Here is a 22,905-nt window from a genome sequence, read left to right as displayed (position 1 = left end):
TTTATAATTCATTACAAAACATAGGATCTGCAAGTGATTTTTTGGTTGACTGAGGGTGTACTTTCCCCCAAGACTCTTTATATGGATTTGATACATTTTGCCAAAAATTGTTGATTTTATGTTTTTTGTTTTTTTTTAAATTAAAAAAAAAAATCCTTTAACATGGTCCTAGTAAGTATAAATATATAACTTCTGGAAGTTTAGCTGAAATAATTGTTTTCAGTTTTAGATGGTTAGCAGAATTCAGTTTTTGTATCCAACTAAGTTTTAATGCTGTTATTAATGTCTTGATCTCGGGAATTCCAAGACCTCCCATATTGATGTCTCTGACTACTCTTTTTCTGTTCCACACAGATTCAAACATAGTCCTTTGTATCATTTCAATTATTTTGTCAGGTCAGTTACGTAGCAAAATCCACAGGTGCATAAGTTTTGAAAAGATTAATGATTTCAAGACAGCCACTCTTCCCAAAGGAGTTACCTGTTTCTTTATAACACTCTAATTTCATGAAATTTCTTCTCTTGGAGGTTAAACTCAACATAGTTGATTAAGTTATTTGTGAACCAGGCACCAAATATCTTAATTCTTAAAGGATTCCAGTTTATCTGCCAGACACCAAATATCTTAATTCTTAAAGGATTCCAGTTTATCTGTCAGACACCAAATATCTTAATTCTTAAAGGATTCAAGTTTATCTGCAAATGTGGCATGAGTTTTTCCTTGGAATTTTGTTTACTATCCATCAGTACTGCAAGTGTTTTTCCTGTGTTCAGTAACTGCCCAGATTTCCTGCCAAAGCTAGTTTATTTATGGTGTTCAAAAGCTTCTTCAAGTGAATTTCTATCTTTATCTAAAAATAATTCTGTGTCATCAGCGAAATGTGCAAATTTGTGTTCTGTTTCATTTATTACTATTCCATTTATTTTATTATTTTGGCATATCATAGTTCTTAGAATTTCTACAATTGAAACAAATATGGGGATACTGGATCACCTTGCCTACATCCTCTTTTTATCGGAAACAATCTAGATATAACACCATTTTGTGGAGTGATGGCCTACAGGTAACACGTCCGCCTAGGAAGTGTGAGAATCTGAGCGCGCTGGTTCGAATCATGGCTCAGTCGCCGATATCTTCTCCCCCTCCACTAGACCTTGAGTGGTGGTCTGGACGCTAGTCATTCTAATGAGACGATAAACCGAGGTCCCGTGTGCAGCATGCACTTAGCGCACGTAAAAGAACCCACGGCAACAAAAGAGTTGTTCCTGGCAAAGTTCTGTAGAAAATCCACTTCAATAGGAAAAACAAATAAAACTGCACACAGGAAAAAATACAAAAAACAAACAAACAAAAAAAAAAGGGTGGCGCTGTAGTGTAGCGATGCGCTCTCCCTGGGAAGAGCAGCCCGAATTTCACACAGAGAAATCTGTTGTGATAAAAAGAAATACAAATACAAATTTACATAAACTGCTGATTTTGTGTTATAACAAAATGTATATACCCACTGGCATATGCCTGGTCTGAAACCAAACATACATATGATATTAAACATAAAGGACTAGTCAATCGAATCTTAAGCATTTTCAAAGTATAAAGATGAAAGTAATCCTGGCAGATTATGTTTATTCAAATAAGTAATCAAATCATATATCAAACAAATGTTATCTCCTATAAACTTGTTGGTCATAAAACCTGTCTGATCATTATCAATTATGGAGGGAAACATATTCTTTATTCAGTTAGCAATGCATTTGAAGTGACACTGGTCTCCAATTTTTATTTTATTTGTCAGGTTTTGGTAAGCAAACTACTATACCTTCCTTCTTCGTTGTGAACAGTTCTTGTCTATTATAACTTCATTTAAGGATCTTACAATGAAATTTCCCAGTTGACCCCCAAAAGAATTCTACAGTAAAACCATCTGTGTGGACTCTTATTTTTTTCCTTATTTTTTTTCAAAGCCATGCCTGTTTCCTCAAGAAAGACTTCCCCTTCTAGTGAATGGCTTTCTTCTTGGGTAAGCTTTGGCAAATCCTTAACTAGGTCTTATATTTCACAAAGTTCTACTTCTCTGTTCCCATATAAATTTGTATACAATTTTTTTTTTTATATATCTCATTTGTAATATTATCTGTTTCACCTATTTCTGTTCCACTACTTATATTTAATTTGATCATGCATATGCTAATTTTTTGTTTTTGTTTTTATTGGAGTCCACAAAAATACTAACAGTATTTATTTTTTCTCCTTCTGCCATTCATCAAACCCTTGATCATAATAAAACTCCTTCCATTTTCTGTGCTCTGACTGAAACTAGACAGTCTCTATCTTTAACTCTTTCATCCCTGCAGCACGGTTTTCCGGTTTACAGGATTTTTACCCTTCATTCCTGGAGGCCGGAAAACCGTGCAGCAGAGAATTCCCCCTTTCCTTCCTGCAGCCCGGAAAATCGGTTCTCGCGGTAAGCGCTTTGAACTTCCCGCGAGTCGCGTTATCAGTGCACATCATCTATCCTTGACCGGGTCACTAACGGGGAAGTGTTTATGAGTGGAATGGATGCCAGACACCCCCTCCCCCTCCCTAGGCCGTGGGAAAGCGGGCGCCGCTACATTCTTGCCGATGTGCTGTGTAGACACACGGACACAGAAAAACGGAATGTGTAGAAAGTTCGGATTGTGACCAGTTTTCTGATGATGAGTTTTACAACGCTCTAACAGATAATGATTTCGATCTGTTTCAAATGAATGACAAGGAGAGAGTGCAATTGGCTGTTGCTACAGAAGCACAGATAGTGGGTGATGAAAAGTTTAAAAAAAAAGTCTGCTGACCTACAGGTGAAATGTTTGACGAGAGACTGTGAAAATTGTGGTGTATACTTGTGCAGTAACTGGCATGATTGCTTCAAGGTATATCACACACGTGTCACCTTTGTGTGGCATATTACGTGATGATTGTGACATGGACATGCGTATTTAGAGACAATATGGTTTCTGAATAGTTTTTGTTCAAGAATTGTGTAGATAATGATCTGATTCTGGCTCAGTGACTGCTAGTGTAGTGAAAGGCATATATTCTCTTTGAGACAAAGTTCAAATCATTCATGTGATAAGGACAATAGTAGTGACAATTGTGACAGTTTTTCGTGGATATGACTAGCAGTGTGGCACTGAGATACATATGAGGCACTACTCGGTGAGTACCTGCATGATGTGCATACTCTGCAAGCAAAACACTGTCCTGCATGTAGTACGTAGTTGTATGCATTGTGTTTGACCCCAAAGTCACCTGTTTTACACCTGAGTGTCACCGGAGATTAGAAAAGAGAGATAAACCACTTGCAGAAATTGCTGAAGCCAGGCAGCCTGCGCCGCGACACGCATTCATTATTCATGAGCTGCCTTTGCCCCGCCCAAACTAAAGGAAAGCGCGGCATTGAGTCACAGCGGAGAGAAGAAGCAATGTCGTCAACAATGGACAAAAAGAAAAAAGACAACAGCGCCTGGTGTGCAGCCCCTAACTGCAGCCATTCCCGGATTCTATGCCTGATTTTGTCCTGCAGCTGTTTGTGACAATCTGCATTTATTTCATCCTCAAAGACAACAACAAGAGATTTGCGTCAATGTCCGGGCGACAGAACAGAAAACTTTTGAAACTGACTCACTACTAGAATTTTTATGTTGTCTTCTGTTTCCATCTAGACTTCATCTCCTAGAGTGCTGTAGGAACCTGTTTTTGGAATTCATCACTTACAGTGCCACAACAGGGTTCAGTTTTTTTCCCTGTCTGTTTAACTGATAGGGACACAAAATTACTGTCCTTTACTTCTCAGCCACGCACATGCACATGTTAGAAGAGAGACAGAGCTGAATATGTGTTTTATGTTTTGATATATATATATATTTTTTGTTGTTGAAGAAATGGTGATGTAAACCAGAAAGTGTGAAGAAAAAGTAGCGTTACGAAAACACAGTTCAATAATTATAACTGTCTCTCTCATGTGCAATATTGCACTGGGGGGAGGGGGGGAGGGAGTTGGTGGTGGGGGGAGCTGCTTTATTTTCTTTTTATATTATCTACATTCAAGCAGATGCAAACGTGCTAAAAACCAAGCAAAAATGAATCGGTTTTCATTGTATACAGCGAATCTTACTACACGTGGGAAATTCCAGGCATAACTTAACTTTCGCTTTACTGCAGCTGAACCGTCAGAACCGACCAGTTTCCTTCAGGTGGGGAAGGAGAGGGTGATTTACCCCCACCCTTCCGCACTGCGTGTGTGCCCCAAAACGGCTTCAGCACTGTTATAGACAGTAAGAAGGGGCCTGCCGCGAGTGGTTTATCTCTCTTTTCTTCTCTCCGGTGTCACCAGAGATGTCACCCTATAGTGTCAACAGGGTCTCAGACAACTTCACACATCAATTCTGAACACAACAGTATAAGACATAATTGAACACAACAGTATAAGACAATCTTAGTGTACTGTAATGAGCCGCGTTATCGTAAGCCTCCAAAATAAGTACCCTGCTTCATACTTTCTTTCTCTTCCCTAAATCCAGGAATGAAGGGAATATGCGAATGGTGGGGATCTCGGAACAAGGAGGAGTAATGGTTCGTAGAAAAAAAGGAACAAAAGAGTTAATCAGTTTTTTTTTTATTTTCTCCTTCTGTCAGGACATTTTTATCTTCTAATTTCTCAATATTCATTCAGTACTGCCAGTTTGCTCCCCTGACTTTCCCCCACAGACGACCCATTTGTATGGCTGAGAAATAAAATCGCCAAAAAAGAAATGTTAGAATTTGTGAACTGAAAACTTCCAAACTGACCAGTAACATAATGAGTTAGTTGGGGACAAAATATAAAACTTAGTCCCTTCTTATGCTATCATACAATGAGTTGATAAGTTATCCATATTTTTTTTGTTAAAAATTTGCTCTGAGCTGAATTTAGGATGCTAAAGTGAGACTTTACCAAGATGACTTGTAAATGAATCTGGGAAAGCAAAAAGAGTTTGAAAGAAATTATTAAAGTCAGAACATTATATAGCCAAGATAGGGCCACTTTGTCCAATTCTGTTGACTGCCTTGTGACTGAGACAAAATTGGGTCAGATGCCATTGTTGACATGCACTGTTCACATGAACCAGTCACAGAGAAAATAACTCCCCGCTCGCGAGCACAGCATCTGCAGTGAGTAAAGTTCTAACTGCTGTTCCAATTCATTGTTTGTGCACTTTTTCGCAGTTGTAAATGATACTGTTTTACCTCTGATTTTCCATGAACATTACATCAAAGAACAGTTGGTCTGACATCATTTGTTGAATATCAGCTTTATTTAGATTTGACAATTGTTCTCCATTATATGGTGTAGCAGCATATTCTTTTGTGACTTCTTTTATGACATTATTCATTTCATCCACTTTAGTTTTATCTTTTAAGAGGGAACATTGAACTTCTGCAAAGAATAGCTTTTTTGTTGTTGTCTTTTTCAAACATCAGAGTCAGTGTTATTATTGAAAGGTCTGTTTTATATCCAGGCTCAATATCCGTGTCAGGCTCAATATCCGTGTCAGTAACAAAATTAGACAAATCTTCAGAAATCAAGAAGAAATCTAGCCTACTCTGTTGTACTGGAGTACTTCTCCATGTGTATCTTCTTAATTCTGGATTTACTTGTCTCCATATGTCTACCAGGTTCAGTTCTGACATTAATGTCTCATCTTGCTCTTTGGCCTTGACATTACCTAAACGCTTATAATCATAATAATCTAAATTGAAGTTCATAACTAGATTCCAGTCTCCATCATTCATAATATGTGTAATGTTTATTTTTGAAAATAATTCTTGTAGATCACATATTCATTTGATTATAACAAAACATTTTTCCCTATATTTTCCATTATTTCCTTTTCAGAAAATATAAACTTGAACGGGTGTCAGTTGAGAAATCAATCCAGAATATATTTTTTTCTTCACCTACCTCCCATTTTTTGTGAAAATTCCACGGCAAATTGGATTTGGATATTTGCCAAATCCCTTGACAGACTAAGAGTTAAAGTTCAGGAGTTAAACAAACAAGCAAAAAACAACATAAAACACCCAAATGTGAAAAGTCATACATGAATGTTGGTATGTCTTATCCACTTAAATATTATAAAAAGAATTACTTGTTAATATTTATCTGATTTTTATTCGACTTTTCATCCAAGGAAGGAGGTAATGTAGTGTCCTCAGCTCAGTTATTGTTTAGTTTGAGTACTTACGACTGCATACAATCCACGGGATGTAATTCTCGTACCTTTATTTACATATTCACAAGAGTTATCAGGCTTGTAGTTACTATGGCATTGCACCACCAATGGTATTCGTTAACCGCCCCCCCAACAAATTATTTACCGGTAAGTCTGATCATTCTGCAACAGTCTAATCCATAGTCCAATTTTTGTGGCATGCATGATGGAAAATAAAACTTGATTTTTAACAGTTTTTTTGGTAACAGGTTTGTTCGTTTACAACATGTACTCAACACAAAATACCATTTTGATGTGAATATGATGTCTACATGCTTTTATTTAATGTTAAGTTTTATGCAGTGTTCATAACTTTCATACTGTGACTTTTTTTTTAACTGACTATTTAACCATCTAAGTTCCAGAGAATTCTGTTTAAAAAAAAAAGTGCTCTTACCTTGCCAGGGAATTTTGAGGATTTAGGGTAAAAAACAAACAAACAAACAAAAAACCTCACAGCACAAAAACTATGGGAGATACAGAACAAAAGTAAACGCTTTGTGAAGGAAAATGAATGGATTCTAACTCCGGGTTTTTTGTTTGTTTTTAAACAACAACAACAACAACCCCCCACCCCCCCAAAAAAAACAACAACCCCCCCCCCCAAAAAAAAAACAACAACAACAACAAAAAAAAACAACAAAACAAACAAACAAACAAACAACAACAAACAATAAAGAAATGTGCCAGTATAGTTTAGCTTATATATTAATTTAGTGTCATGTGAACAGTTTGTTTTGCCCAATCTCATTGAGCATTTCCTTATTTCCCATGTGTGTCATGTTCCTTTTGTTCATTTGATTGTTCATTTGTTGTGTTTCATCAAAATATGTCCATGTAGTTCAACTGTAACATAACAAAAAATTTTTTTTTCAAATGATGAGTTGACAGTTATGTCATACTGTGAACATTAGCATTACACTGTTGTTACAAGCAGGCTCACGCAAACAAAATAGTTACAACTGGTGTGCACAAAAGAAAATATTTAAAAAGTAAAAAAAGAAAACAACAACAACAACAACAACAAAAAAAAAACCCCAAAACTTGCTCATTCTCACCTTCAGGATACTTTCTTGGGCGCCCTGGAAAAAATGGTGCATAAAAAAACAACGTTAAAATATGCCACAGCTCTTTCCCCATAGTGAAATACCAAAACACACATAAAACCCCTAGGTCACACACACACACACACACACACACGCTGAAAACCATTATGGCACACACACACACAAAACCATAATGTCACACACATTAAACCAGATTGACATGAACAATTTTACCAAGCTGTTTTGACTTAATCAAATACTTAATTATGATCGACACTTCTAACAAACCACATATAAATTTTGTGGAATCCACAAAGTGGTGAAAACCACAACAATGGAAAAAAACAAAAAATAAATCAACGATGCAAGGTTATCATGTTTCATATAATGAATAAATACACAACTTCAAACTAATGATGCTTAGGAATTCCAATAAATTGTGCATTAGCATTAAAACACACAAATGAGAAAGAGCAATCACTCCATCACAAAACAGTCAAACTATTCTTCACAAACACTCCTCCCTTAGTGGAGATTGTGCAAGCTTACCTCTGCCTCTCTTCGTCTTGGGTTCTTTGAACTGATTCAGTGGCTCTGGTTCATAGTCAGAATCTCTGTCATCATCTCTGTCAATGTCATCTGTTGATCGGAAATCTCTGGAAACAAAAAAATGTACCAAGTGTAATTGTAAATGATCCTAATTTCACTGGAAAATCAATCAAAGAATGATACACATTTCAATGAACAAATAAAACATGAATAACATTAAAAAAAAATATCTGAGAATCATGGACTGGACCCTAGTATCAGTGCCTGGTGGAATAAGGGTGCAAGTACCTTTATGTATTGTATTGTATTGTATTGTATTGTATTGTATTGTACTGCATCATACTGTACTGATTTGTACTGTATTGCTGTTTTTGTCACAACAGATTTCTCTGTGTGAAATTCAGGCTGCTCTCAGGAAGAGCAAGACGATACACTGAGAGCACCACCCATTTTTTGTCTTTTTTTTGTCTACCTGCAGTTTTCCCATTGAAGTGGATTTTTCGACAGAATTTTGCCAGGGACAACCATTTTGTTGACGTGGGTTCTTTTATGTGCAAAAAGTGCATACTACACACAGGACTACAGTTTATCATTTTATCTGAATGACTAGTGTCCAGACCACCACACAAGGTTTAGTGGTGGGGGAGAAAATACTGGCGACTGTAGATTTTGAACAACACTCCAAGTAACAAATAAACATGTTGTTCCTAAAAAAAAAAAAAAAAAAAAAAAAAAAAAAAATTGCATACCCATATTATTTTGTACATATATTTCCCACACTTTTTGTTCTGTCCAATATCACTTTAAGATTATCTTTTTCAAACAGCTTCAAGATGAATGCAAAGTTTCTTCACAGTGACAACAGATCAATGTTATGTGGTATAGTGATTTCACCTCTGCCCCGCCCATCCCTCCAACTGTTTAGACATACACACAGCAATCTTTCATGATGACAATAAAGTCAGTTCTGGTGTCAACCACATTCCTCAGCATTGTTAACAAACCAACACCACCATCTCCACAGTTTCCAACTCCCTTGCTGTGATCAACTACTGATTTCATCTGTCTTCAGATCCACAGAGATACATACTGGGAGGAGGGAGGGGGGCAGGGGACAGTTATTGAACTGCCATGCCTACCTGTAGCCCAGTGTCCCCGTAACACTCAAAAGTCTACTGCTCACTGCCTGTGTCTGTGGTGTCAGTAGGAGTGTCTGCAGTGGGTGTAGGAGGGGTAAGCTGTGTGGGTATTTCTCTATGCAGGCTAAGGTGGGAGTATCATCCTGGTCTTTGTCCTATAGTCCAGGTCGTCCCTGCTGTCCATGTAGTGAAGTGGAAAACCAATCAAAGAATGATACACATTTCAATGAACAAATAAAACATGAATAACATAAAAAAAAAAAAAATCTGAGAATCATGGACTGGACCCAAGTATCAGTGCCTGGTGGAATAAGGGGTTTGACCACACCATCTCCCTCTGTCTGCTGGAAATCGTTGAAGCTGGCAAGGTGAATAACCAAACAGTTTTTTGTTGATGATGGACATGTCCCCGTCTTCCACTTTAATGATGGCCAGGTCCAGGAGTTTGCAATACAAAGCCCCCTTTGAGTAACATATTTTCTCATCTTTTTTGAGCTCTCACAAAGTATCTTTTCAAGCTCCTGATCTACTTGCTTACTGTCCTTTTGGTTTGCTTATATATCACAATCCATGACTTCTAATTTCCCTAACACTGTGTCTATTGTTTGTGTCTGGGTGGGTGGATTATCTTCTGTACACTCCTCTTCCTGTCTGTCTTTGTTTCTGTCTATCACTGCTTTCTGTGTGCCTGAACGTGTCATTTTGTGCTGGTCTGTTTCTCCTGTCACCCTTTTTATTCTGCTCGAGGATCTGTCAGTCTCTGCTTGCTGTCTCATTTCCTCATTTGTCTGTGTCGCCCTCACTACTTTTCTCTGCATTTGCACTTCCTGTAGTACGATGTCTGTTCTTTCTCCCTTTATATGTCATCATTGTTCATAGTATGTTAAGACAACATTATTTGTAAGATGTTAATCTCTGCTTGTACTCCAATTACTCTCCACTTGCAGAGTCCAAAGTCAAAACAAAACTCAGTTGATTTTTTTTCTTCCAAACTTCACAACTGGTTATTGGATTCAACTGATGAATTATGATTTTAAGGCAGCATCCATCATCTCTCCACATCTCCTGACTCCTCTTCATCTTCCTCTCTCTTCACGTTGTCTTTAAAAAAAAAAATTAGGCAATACAATTTGCTCCTGTGCCAACTTGCCACAATGACACATATTTGGAGCTCAGTCTATTTGCATGCAACTTCTTTGAATAAAAAAACTGTCTGTTGCACTGCTGATGAAAGAGATCAGCTGATAACCCTGTACTGATGTTCATCTGTCATCACTTTGTTCTTTAAAGAAATGCATTAAGCTCAATGGTACATGAAAATTCCAAGATATTTCCTGACACTGAATGTTAAAACATATTTTTGAAAGACTTTTCCAGCCCTGAAATGGTTCTCTCATTTTCCCAAAATGTTTCTAGACTTCTTTGACTCTGTAAATAACCCTGATCTTACTTTTTTGTGTTCCCATGTAAAAAAAAAAGACTTATTTTTATGGGTAAGTTCCAAAGTGGAAGGGAACTGTTATTAATTCGCAATAATGGCTCTAACAAAAATATGTCTGATGTTAAAATATCAGATGTCTGCTGCCCTTATATTGCCAGCATGCTGTCAAACACAATGCAGAATAGGAGATGCTATTTTAAATTTTACCGGCATTACTTAATTACTTAATTGTGTTAGTTCAGTCTGCTTATGTTAACAACAACAACAACAACAAATTAACCCATAAACAAAGAAACAAAAGATCAGTCCCCTAGAGGAAAGGATGCAAATAAGCAAAATTACATGGTGGTGGTGGTGGTGGTGTGTGTCCATCGAGATCGATGATGACCATATGTTGTCATCCAGCTGGGGGATGGGGGGAGGGTGGTGGTGGTGGTGGGGGGCGGGGGGATGCTCATGAGTCTATCTGTGAATGCGCAAATGGCTGAATAGTCCAATCTGCGCATGAAATGTTCACTGACAGTTGGGGCAGACAAAGACAGGCATATCATTGTCAGGGAGCTTGTTTGCCCGCGACTTTCTGGCCTGCCTCTTCTGAACAGCTGCAGCAGTCCTGTTGGCCTCACACAACTTGGTGCCTTTGTGCACAGCAGCGCGCCATTTGTCATGGTCCATTGCAGATTCCTCCCAGGAGTCAGGGTTGATGTCAAACGCTTTCAGAGAGACTTTCAAAGTATCTCTGAAGCGCTTCTTCTGGCCTCCGTGTGATCTCTTCCCTTGTTGCAGCTTGCCATGGGCAGCCAATGGTCTGGCATGTGCGCCACGTGTCCAGCCCAGCGAAGCTGGGACTGCATCAGGATGGTGAAGATGCTGGGAAGGGTGGCTTTTGCAAGCACCTCTGTGTCTGGGGTCCTGTCTTGCCACTTGATGTTCAGTAGCTTCCTGAGGCATCTTGTGTGGAAGTGGTTCAGCTTCTTAGCGTGTCGTTGGTACACTGTCCAAGTTTTGCAGGCATACAGTAGTGTGGGGAGAACCATTGCTCTGTAGACCTTTAGCTTGGTCTCAAGACCAATGCCTGTTCTGTTCCAGGCATTTGCATAGAGTCTGCCAAAGGCTGCGCATGCTCTTGCAATCCTGACGTTCACTTCATTGTCGATGGTCGGATTTTGTGACAGTGTGCTGCAAAGGTATGTGAACCGCTCCACCACACTGAGTCTCTGACCCTTGACTGTGATGTTGGGCTCAATGTGGGGTTTCCCTGGGGTTGGCTGATGGAGAACTTCAGTTTTCTTCGTGTTGATGGTAAGGCCGAAGTTCCTGCTGGCAGTGGCAAACTTGTTGACGCTGAGTTGCATGTCAGCTTCAGATCCAGTACTGAGGGCACAATCATCAGCAAACAAAAAGTCTCTGATGATGTGTATCATGACCTTGGTTTTTGCTTGAAGCCTTCAGATGTTAAACAGCTTGCCATCTGTTCGGTACTTTAGGTTGATTCCAACATCGCCATCTCTGAAGGCATCAGTAAGCACTGCAGAAAACATGAGGCTAAACAGTGTTGGAGCCAGGACGCAGCCTTGCTTGACACCATTTGTGACTGGAAAAGGAACAGATGTTTCGCCATTGTCCTGGATTCGGGCCTGTATGCCTTCATGGAATTGGCTGACCAAGGAAATAAATTTCCGAGGGCATCCGTACTTTGATTGGAGGAAAATGTAACGTTTTAAGAAGTCACTCAGTTTGATTGAGTCACATGGACTCCGTGCATACAGTTCTAACATGCACACTCACTTTTTTGTAAAACAGAAAGTAACACCCTTTTTTTCAAATCACATATCATAAGTAAAGATGAATAATGATATCATATAATATTTAACAATAAAATACAGTGTCATGCCTTAATTGGTCTTATCCTTATATTCTTAATGTATCATACAATGCAATTCAGATAAGTGATATCCACAAAGATCCAACAAGATCAAAGCTCACCGGTACTAATTTCAAACACTAACCAGAGATTCTGACCTGTATTTCAATGGAATAAATCTCTTGCGTGCAGGAAGGATGCCAGTTGCACGCTCTATCTCATAGTCATTGGCCTGGATGCTGACTTCATTCTTGATGTACAGGATACTTTCTGGCAACACTTCCTCATTCATTTCCTTGCTGCTTCCTGCTTCTGACACCTCCATTTCCTCTGCAAATATAACATGTATGTGCACAATCTTTCTTTAAACATTTTTCCTTTCTTAAACACAGCATATCCCAGTCTACAGATGTGTCTTTAAACAAATTCCTAATTCTAAATCTATTTCATCTGCAAAATTTTGCTGGGATGAGGTAAAATGCTGATGCTATATTCATCATTCTAAATATATCATCCGTGAAAACCCATCTGATGCAGTGAAAGTCCATTAGATGCTGGCAAAATACAGCTTTTTTCACAGAGAAGATGTGGGTGGGGATAGAGGGTGGCTGGGATGTGATGGGGGAGTTGTGAAGGGGGTGGTGGTAGAAGTACAAAAAGAACACAATACAATACAAAAGAATATGACTATAAATCTGCAGTACCTCTCATTCAATTAAAAACATATTAACATTATGCTTCCTTCTTTTCATGTACCTGTGAGCTCATTTTGCCTCAGCACAGGCTGTGTCATGGTAGAATTCATTTGTTCACCAGTCAGAGATTGTGGATCTGTGGCAATGTTTTTCGTGCTGCTTGAAGTTGGTTCACTATTCACCACTGCTGCAGGCTCAGTACTGATGGTTGTCAACTGGCCACTGTCATCCTGAACAGCTGCAAAGTTCTGATTTAGCATTAATGAAACAAATCTGGTAGGGAGAAGATAACATGTACGAAATAAAACAAAATACTAAACAAATTAGCAACCTCCCTCCTCTCCCCCCGGCAAAAAGGACACATGACACAGGATGAAATGAGTTCCTCACTTATATACACCATATATACACACATATATATATACACACACATACACTTATTCCCAAACATAAACATGCCTGCATACACACACACACACACATATGCATACATATACACACATGTACTCCCATCCACATAAAACAATGAATAGAAAAAGGAAGAAGGAAAAATAAAGCAAACAAACAAAACCACCTGATTTGGTCGCTTTGTGTTCAAGGTGAAAGAGATTGAGCGCACAAACTGAGATTACAAGGGCGATCAGCTAGGCCCTGTGCCAGTGTAGTGCAGGTTTTGTTGTATAAGCAGCAAGAGCTCAGTATGTATTACTGATTTGTTTGCTTGTTTTTATTTGTATTTGTACACTATTTTGTACACTAGCATGGATCACGTCTTACCTGTCAGATCGTACACAGAAAGTGTGTGTAAATGGTACATACTCTAGAGTATCTGCCTTGAAATATGGTCCGTCCTAGGTCCTGTTCTTTTCGTGCTGTATGCGGCTCCTGTGTCGGATGTCATCAGTCATCATGCGATGTCGCATGAGAGCTTTGCTGATGACACACAACTTTATCAGTCGGCTTCCATAGCTGAATTTGATGCACTGGTGACTCAAACACAGGAGTGCATTGCTGGCCTAAAGGACTGGATGACTCTCAACAAGCTGCAATTAAATGATGATAAGACTGAATTTATGATAACCTGTCCAAAGAAGTTTCGTCAGCATCCTTCCTTTCCTGACTCTGTTCTGATCAATAGCACACCTGTTTCACTTTCTCCCTCTGTTCGCAGTCTTGGTGTAATCCTGGGCCAGTCTCTTTCCTTCCAACAGCACATTTCGAATATCTGTAAAGTTGCCTATTTGGAACTGCGTAGAATCAGCTCTATCCGCCACTATCTCTCAACCGATGCAACCTAGACACTTGTATGCTCTCTGGTTCTCTCAAGATTGGATTACTGCAACTCTCTTTTGGCCGGCCTTCCCAAATACCTGTTAGACAGACTCCAATGAATTCAGAATAACGCTGCCAGACTCATTTGCAGAGCTTCTAAATTTGACCATGTTTCTCCTCTCCTTCAGTCTCTCCACTGGTTGCCTGTTTCTGATCGAATAGACTATAAGCTATCCACTCTGACCTTTTCTGCAGTCAACGGATCTGGCCCCAAGTATCTTTCTGAACTCATCCATATCTATACCCCGTCTCGCCAGCTCCGTTCTTCCTCTGATACTCGACTTCTCAGGATACCTCACGTCAGAAGTAAGACCTATGGATACAGATCGTTTTCTTTTCAATCGCCAAAGACGTGGAACAAGCTCCCTGATAACCTCCGTCATTCTGATTCCCTCGCATCTTTTAAATCTCATCTCAAAACTCACCTTTTCCCTCAGCAATAAGTTCAATTGTGGCAGGTCCACTTCCTTTTTGTTAGGAGTGCTTGACTATGTGTGTATACATATGTATGTGTACATAACTACATGCATGTATATGAATGTGTATTGTGTGTGCGTGTGTTTATGTAAGTTTGTGCCTGCCTATGTGTGCGTATGTGTTAGGGTAGCTGTTAGATACACATGTATGTTAAAATGTATGTATGCAGTGTGTGTGTGTGTGTGTGTGTGTGTGTGCGTGCGTGCGTGCGTGTGTGTGTGTGTGTGTGTGTGGTCACATTTTGGCGTGTGTATGTAACATAGATATAATGTTTTATGTTATCAAAAGCGTTTTTGTAAAGCACCTAGAGCAGATTTCTGGATAGTGTGCTATATAAGTATCCATTACTATTATTATTATTATTACTATTTATTTATCTATCCATGTATCTATTTACCTGTTTATTTAGTTTGTTATTTATTCTTAGCATTTATAAGTCCTACGTAATCTCTCAGAATGCAATTTATTGATCGTGTACTACAGATGCTTTGTCTGGATAATGAAGCAATGTACAGTTCTAAAAATGAGTTCATTTTCTTTCCGTCCAAGAGTAGGATTACTGTATAGTAGAGTGTGAAGCTGGATGTTGTCAGGTGGGTGGGCAGAAATCATGTTCGCTCTGATTACATCAAAATGACAGTAGCGCTCGGCTTCCTTGCTGTGACGGCCACATGCACATCTTGGGTCTGGAATGAGATGTCGGTTGCAGTTAATGTTGCTTATTCCTAAGCATAATCTGCAGTGGTTCAATTGTTTGCTCATGCTCACTACATAATAATATAAGGGGACAGCTCTGTCTGACATACAGATGTATCATTTGAATTGACTGATCAAGTCGGATGTTTTTGTCATCTGGAATACTGTTCCATAAAGTATTGTGCTTGGGAGGAAGGATTTCTTGGCTCTGTTCTTTCCAGGGGTCTATATCAATGTTATGGATTTCTATGAGAAACAATATAAGGGAGTAGACCAGTCAAACAGTTTGATCATTTTGAAGAACTGTATAAAGTTTATGTCTTTCCTGTCCTTCTTTTAAGGAGGAAAATCCAGACTCCTTGTACAATTTGTTATCGTTCCCTTGACCCCACCAATCATAATTCAGATGGCTTCTAAACGCAGTGTTTCTAACATGTTTGAGAAGTTCTCTGTGCAGTTATCCCATATGATGTCAGTCAGCATAATCAAAGTGTGGTAGAAATAGTGATTTATAGACATAGTTTAAGTGCTCTTCTACATAATTTATACTTCTAATTTTTTAGGCATGCAGCTATGAAACTGACTTTATTGCCTATAGATTGAATGTGTTCGTCCCTTCTGCAACTGTCTTGAAATATTAGACCTAGATCTTTATGGGTGGTTGCGGGTTCAGGTATGTTCCTTATGAACATAAGTGGGTGAACTGGGTTTTGATTTCTTGAAAATCAACAAATCCCTTTTTCCTTCATTAAATTTTACTTTCCAATGTTTGGCTCAGTTCGCAATGTTTTCAAGATCAGAGGTCTGGATTTCAGTATGGATGGCCGGGTTATTTAATGCAAGTGACAGAATAGTATCTTCCACAAACAGTTTGTTATTTAATGTCATTGACAATGTCATTTATGTTACTATGTACTATGTAGATTAAAAACAACAAGGGAACTAAAACGGATCCTTGAAACACACCTGCTGAGACTCTTCTGAGGTCTGACTTTTCATCTTTTACTGGTACACCTGACTGCAGTCTCTTAGAAAAATAGTCATGGAAGAAGTCTAACAATTTCCCTCTTGTGCCTATGGCTTCAAATCTGAGCAGGAGTCCTCTGTGCCAGACATGGCTGAAGACCTTTGCAATGTCAAAGTAGTCCACTTGTGTGGTAGTTCTACAACAGAAAAAGACACACAGATCATTGTACAAGGAGAAAAGTTAGCACACTGTGGAATCACCAAGGCATGAAGCCAGATTGCAGCGGGGAAATTATATTGTTTTCTGTCAAAAATATGAAAATTTGTGGATGCAGTGTTCAGATACCTTACCAACACAACTGTGAAGTGAAACTGAGCGGTAGTTGCAGCACAATTCCTTAGGTCCATTTTTTGTGAACAGGGGAAACATGCTGTTTTCCATAAAGTTGTCATTGAGAGGGTTAGCTATTATTTGAACAGAAGTTGTTAGTAGTGTATTGTGTATGAGATCTGGGCCCCTCGTTTTTGTCTTGTCAAGTTTACTGATCATGCCGATAAAATCTTGTTCAGTTAGTTACTTTTTGGATTGTGTGATCTGTAAAGTGTATGACAAATAGGTTGTCACTGTTGTTTTCTAATAATAATAATGGTATTTATATAGCGCTGAATCTTGTGCAGAGACAAATCAAAGCGCTTTCGCACCAGTCATTCACATGCATGCATAACTCTAAAACTGGAGAAACTGAAGACAAGGAAGAGGCAGGGAAGGGAGGCTATTTTGGGAAGAAGTGGGTTTTAAGTAGCAGGATTGACATGTCTGACTGATAAATTTTTGCGTGGACAGTGTGTTGTCAAGGACAACACTGAGGTTCCTGACTGAACTGGAAAGAGGGATGGATGTACTGCCAAGTTTGATTGTGTCAGTTGTGATGGAAGAGAGTTTTTGTTTAGTTCCTATGATCATTGCTTTAGTTTTGTCTGCGTTCAGTTGTAACTTATTTATAGTCATCCAATTTTGAATGTCCAGGAAGCAGTTGGATGTTTCTTGCAAGAGGGACGACAGTTTTTCTATTGTAGACTGCTCTGCAGAGAACTTGTTAAACAAGTTGGCTTCATCTTTATTTGAATAACAGGCTTTGTCATCTGACAGTATCTATGCCTTTTTGTACTGAAAAACAAATGGATTAATTTCCACGAATCTGTCTGGCCAAATCTGGTTGGGTCCAATGCTCATTTGTTTAATTCAGATAAATACTCGTTTCGTTGATGTTTTTCTCTTGCAGTAAGCTGAGTAACATAATTTCATAATTGTCTGAAAGACAGCCAGTCATCAGTTTGTTCCTCTGTTTTGCATCTATTTATGTTCATCAATCAAAAGGATTATTTCGTCATCCAAGGAATGTCATCGGTTTTAGAAGGCATGCATTGTTTTGCAAAAGTCATAAAGGTTTCAGTGAACAATTATGTACTTTCATCCACAGTCCCTGTTCAAATTATGTTGTACCAATTAATAAGTTGCAGTAGTCTATAGAATTCATCAGTGTTTCGTTGTTTGTAATTGAAAATGGTTCTTTAAAATTTTTGATTCATCTTATCTGGATTTCTTACGATGACACATGGGATGCTGTGGTCACTAAAAGCAGGGGCCAGGACTTTGATTTGACAAGCTGTGGGCTTTGTGTAATGATTGCCTTGGCAAGTAGCTGTGTTGTCTGTTACACAGGCTGGTTCAGTTACTAGGTGATGGAGACTGTACAGATGGATTATATTTTCCAAGTGATGAGAGGGGTTAACAAGGAGATCCGAGTTAGAATCACCAAGTATAATAATAATAATGGACATTTGTTGAGTGCTTTCCTCCCTTAAAGAGAGCTCAAAGCGCTTTACAATAAACATCAAACACACACACACACATATGCGTGCATGCATGCGCAATAACTCACAAAAGAAAGAAGAAGAAAAAATAATGATTTAGCGCACAATAATATAAAACAAATTCAGAAACTGTGCATATTACATTAAATAATTACACACACACACAACTAAAGAGAGAGAGAGTATGCATGGCTCATAACTGAAAAGGTATGGACAAATGTTGTGAAGAATTGTTTGCTTTCCTGATACTTTCACTTACTATGTTCCATTAGTTGACCTGTGAGTTCGGTGGACAGTAAAATGAACCTCTGAGAATACTCTTTTTTTTGATCTAGTTTTGTTTTGACCCACAGGTCCTGTTGAGCACTTCTATTCAAACTTCATCCCAGTCTGCAATGCTATCCACATAACAACTGCTGGTTAAAAAGTTGTTTTCAGTCATGTTATTATGGCAATAGGGGGTCTTCCAGACCCCTACACTTCTGGGGGATGACCAGGGAATGCAATGAGCAGGCTGACTCTAAATCGTGGTAACAGGGAAAGGGGGAGGGAAGGTGAAGGGAGAGAATGAGGTCAAGAAATAATAAAACCATGTTTTGGGGTGGTGTGTTGGGATTTTTTAAATTTCTTTTTATGCGGCCGTTTATAACCTCACCATTTAAGTAGTTCTAACTTTAGATTACGTCTACGGGGATGAAGCACGATAAGGGCCCTTCGTGTCATCCATTCATAGTGTGAGAACTGTAAAATCTGGGAATACCGCTGCTTTTTTAAGGACACATTGTGTATCTGATGATCTATTCCGGCATATGCAAGCTTTTGCTTAGACAAACAACACGGGAGTTAGCTTATATCCATAACATCTCCTTTTTTCTGCTAAAAGCTTCCCTTCCCCCCACTCATGTTTCCATTCATGTTCCTTCTGATTGAAGGCGTAAGCGACTTCAGTTTGCCACTCACTGCATGAAAAATCATATGTTGCAAACAAATGTAAAAGTATCGACAGCGATACTTTTTTTTATTTTATAATCATTTACAATCAGATCTATGGCTAAATGCCTTACATAATAAACAAAATTAAGTCAAATGAGTTCCATACCAAGTACATCCCCAGAGGTACAAGCGGCCTCCATGTTGAATGCCCGGATGCAATGTTCATCTTATTACCACAAAACCACAGCTCTGTGTTCAGTTTCAGTTTCAGTAGCTCAAGGAGGCGTCACTGCGTTCGGACAAATCCATATACGCTACACCACATCTGCCAAGCAGATGCCTGACCAGCAGCGTAACCCAACGCGCTTAGTCAGGCCCTGAGGAAAAAAAAGGTGAATAAATAATAGATAACCGGCGTGCATAAATAAATAAGTAAATAAATAAATAAATAAATAAATAATTACAATATAAAAAAGTAGTAGTAACAATAATAATAATAATAATGAATAAATAAATAAATAAGACAACAATGATGATAAATAAGCAAATAAATGTAAAACATGAAGACACACATTCACACATACACCCACGCATGCATCAGTAACAGATACGCACCAAGCATGCAGTTTCACAGATATGAAAGCACAGTCAAATACACATAAACGTACATGAGTCCCAACACACACACACACACACACACACACACACACACACACACACACACACACACACACACATTACCCTACACCTCCTCTACCCCCTCCTCCACACTCATTTCTAGGCTACGTATCGCAGCTTCTACCGGCGGCACACACACACACACACACACAACTCACACAGATGAACACTTACTTGTACAAGCACACACACACATCGCCCATAACCCCCACCCCACCCCCCACACATATATATATATACAAAGAGATATATATATATATATATATATATATATATATATACACCCGCACGTTCCAATATCCTGTTGCTCCCATAGTGTAGGCATGCATACACTCACATACCTCATCCTCTACCCCCCTCCCCCCTGCATATATATATATATATATATATATATATATATATATACACCCGCACGTTCCAATATCCTGTTGCTCCCATAGTGTAGGCATGCATACACTCACATACCTCATCCTCTACCCCCCTCCCCCCTGCACCCCCACCTCAGTCCCCCTCACACACACACACACACACACACACACACACACACACACACACACACACACACACACACACACACACATACGCACGTGCACAGAACTCTCCTGACACTTGTGTACACTTACACCCTCGCGCATGCACAAACGCACTCAAACACACAGACCCATACACACACACAAACACACACATACACACACGCACAGAGGCTGCCACTGATTGACTGCAAGAGGGATGGGAAAAGATCTCTGATGCCAAGAACGTGGCGTCTAGTGTGTTGCTCAGTCTATTGTATTTGGAAAAGCCCACAGAGACTGTGTTCCGTTTTGAAGAAATTTGCGCAGTGTTGGTTTGGAAATGATGCCGATATTTGTTTGATTTGCAAAGCATCGTGCTCTACCTTTCGTGTTAGATTTACGTCCGCTCCCTCTCTCTACTTTTATTTCTTTGAGGCGATCGATGGTGTGATGGCCTTGTACCTGTTCTTTTTGATATTCTTTGACTTTTCTGAGGATTTACGATTTTCCTAGATGTAGGCCGCTCGTTGGTGTTGCATTAACACCAAGTCTGTCAGCTCGCTCATTTCCCTTAACACCTGCATGTCCCGGGCAGTATGACCATGCGAGTTTTTTAATCTGAAAGTTGCGCATTGCCTTATGCCACTCTGGGCTTCCCATTCCATTTTCAATTTTCTGTATGAGGTTCATTGAGTCGGTTAGAATCATGGCATGTTGGTTTCCGGGCGTATGGATGGACGATAGCCAATGGAGGGCATGTGTCACAGCTTCAACTTCCATCGTTAGTCTGGAGGTTGTGACTTTGTGGGCAGCATTCTCTTCCCTAATTGTTTTTCCATTTTGTTTCGCGGTGAATCCCCAACCGGATTGGTCTTTGGTGACTGAACCATCTGTGTATATGATGATGTCCTCTTCTTTACTGTTTTCTTCTATGAGTAGCTTCACTTCCGCATCACTGAGTTTTGCCCTCTGGCCATTCCCGACAATGTCTTCCGACGTCATCATGAGGATTGTCAAATAAGATTAATTACTCTGCCATGTGTCCAAATTAACAGCATATCACCTTTCGAACATTGCAGTGCCCCCATTTTTGGCACTTTACAGCTTCAAACGAACGCACAGAAACCAAGCTTCACCCACCTTCACCTTACACATGCGTATCTGAAAAAAAAAAGCAGAAAAAAACACCACAACCCCCCCCCCCCCCTCCTGGATTTTCTCTTTTTCACTTATTAGACGTACAATTATTAACAGGAACGAACCCTGTCTGATTCACATACAGACACGTTTGTACTTGTCGAGTCATCGTAGTAGTAGTGGAAACGTTAAATGAATTATCACCGGCAGTAACAACTTGAAGAAGAAAGACATAAAATCACACCACCGCACCCATCACCACGGCGGCAGCTCTCTCTCTCTCTCTCTCTCTCTCTCTCTCTCTCTCTCTTTCTCTCTCTCAAGTCTGACAGCCTGAGGCAGACCCGACTGGGCAGCGGCGGAGGATCGTCTCGCAGGGAGAGTTCTGACAGACCGGCATCTACATCCGAGACGACGTCAGCACGCCCCGAGGAACCAACACTGAAAGATGTCATGACCTTGCTCAACAATATCAACAGTAAGTTTGACAAAAAGATTGATCAAATGACTCAAGAGTTCGACCAAAAGTTCGATCAGATGTTTCAAGAGTTTAGAGATGTGAAAGAACTGTATTCAATTCTCAATGATGATGTTTCTGACTTAAAACAAGAACTTTCCGATGTAAAAAGAGAAAATGAAAAGCTAAAGAGTGAAAATGGTGTGCTTAGTGAAAGAGTAGACTCTTTAGACAGAAAGGTGGATGACTTAGAGGGTCGTTCAAAGAGAAACAATCTCATTATTCATGGAATTCCACGTCATGAAAAAGAGTCTTGGCAGGACTGTGAGGAGCTGGTACAGGAGATGATTACAGATAAACTAGAATTATCTGAAGATGTTCAGTTTGAGCGTGTCCATCGTCTCAGTTCAAAGCCTAACTCTCCCATAGTAGCTTGCTGTTCGTACTTCAAAGATAAGGACAGAGTTCTGAGAGCAAGGCAGAAATTAAAAGGCAGTCAGATTTTCATGAACGAAGATTTCTCGGTTCGTGTGAGAGAGATTAGAAAGAAGCTAGTGCCATATATGAAGTCTGCCAGAAGCCAAAACAAGAAGGTTTCTATGGTCTATGATCATCTCATCATAGAAAATAAGAAATATGGACTGGACACTGATAACAAACTGATTGAGTTGAAATAGAGGTCCGGCCGGCCCTTTATTTCGAAATTGTCCACACAAAATAAACCGGGAGGAATAAAGATTAAACAGACACCGGGTGTTCATGCTATGTACGCACCGAATTCACGTGCGGTCAGATGTGTGGGGTGTGTGTCCTGTCATGG

At 39.4% G+C, this 22,905-nt stretch overlaps 1 protein-coding gene across 2 annotated transcripts in view; it reads right to left on the bottom strand.

Annotated features, from left to right (window-relative positions):
* LOC143293811 (uncharacterized) overlaps positions 1 to 19,507 on the bottom strand; it is a 46,717-nt gene extending 27,210 nt beyond the window's left edge. The window contains exons 1-5 of one of the 2 annotated variants that reach the window (XM_076605080.1): positions 19,468 to 19,507; positions 13,084 to 13,260; positions 12,486 to 12,657; positions 7,884 to 7,990; positions 7,347 to 7,370 (exon numbers count right to left, since the gene is read on the bottom strand). In XM_076605080.1, coding sequence (XP_076461195.1) covers positions 7,347 to 7,370; positions 7,884 to 7,990; positions 12,486 to 12,657; positions 13,084 to 13,260; positions 19,468 to 19,501 — 514 coding nt within the window. In that variant the 5' untranslated portion in view covers positions 19,502 to 19,507. Of the gene's footprint in view, positions 1 to 7,346; positions 7,371 to 7,883; positions 7,991 to 12,485; positions 12,658 to 13,083; positions 13,271 to 19,467 lie in introns of both variants that reach the window. The other variant, XM_076605081.1, reaches the window with a different exon arrangement.
* Between the last annotated feature and the right edge of the window lie 3,398 nt (positions 19,508 to 22,905).

Source organism: Babylonia areolata, chromosome 19 (assembly GCF_041734735.1).
Source record: "Babylonia areolata isolate BAREFJ2019XMU chromosome 19, ASM4173473v1, whole genome shotgun sequence".
NCBI lineage: Eukaryota > Metazoa > Mollusca > Gastropoda > Neogastropoda > Buccinidae > Babylonia > Babylonia areolata.
The sequence above is the reverse complement of the archived record's forward strand: the minus strand, read 5'-3'. Positions and strand labels throughout refer to the sequence as shown.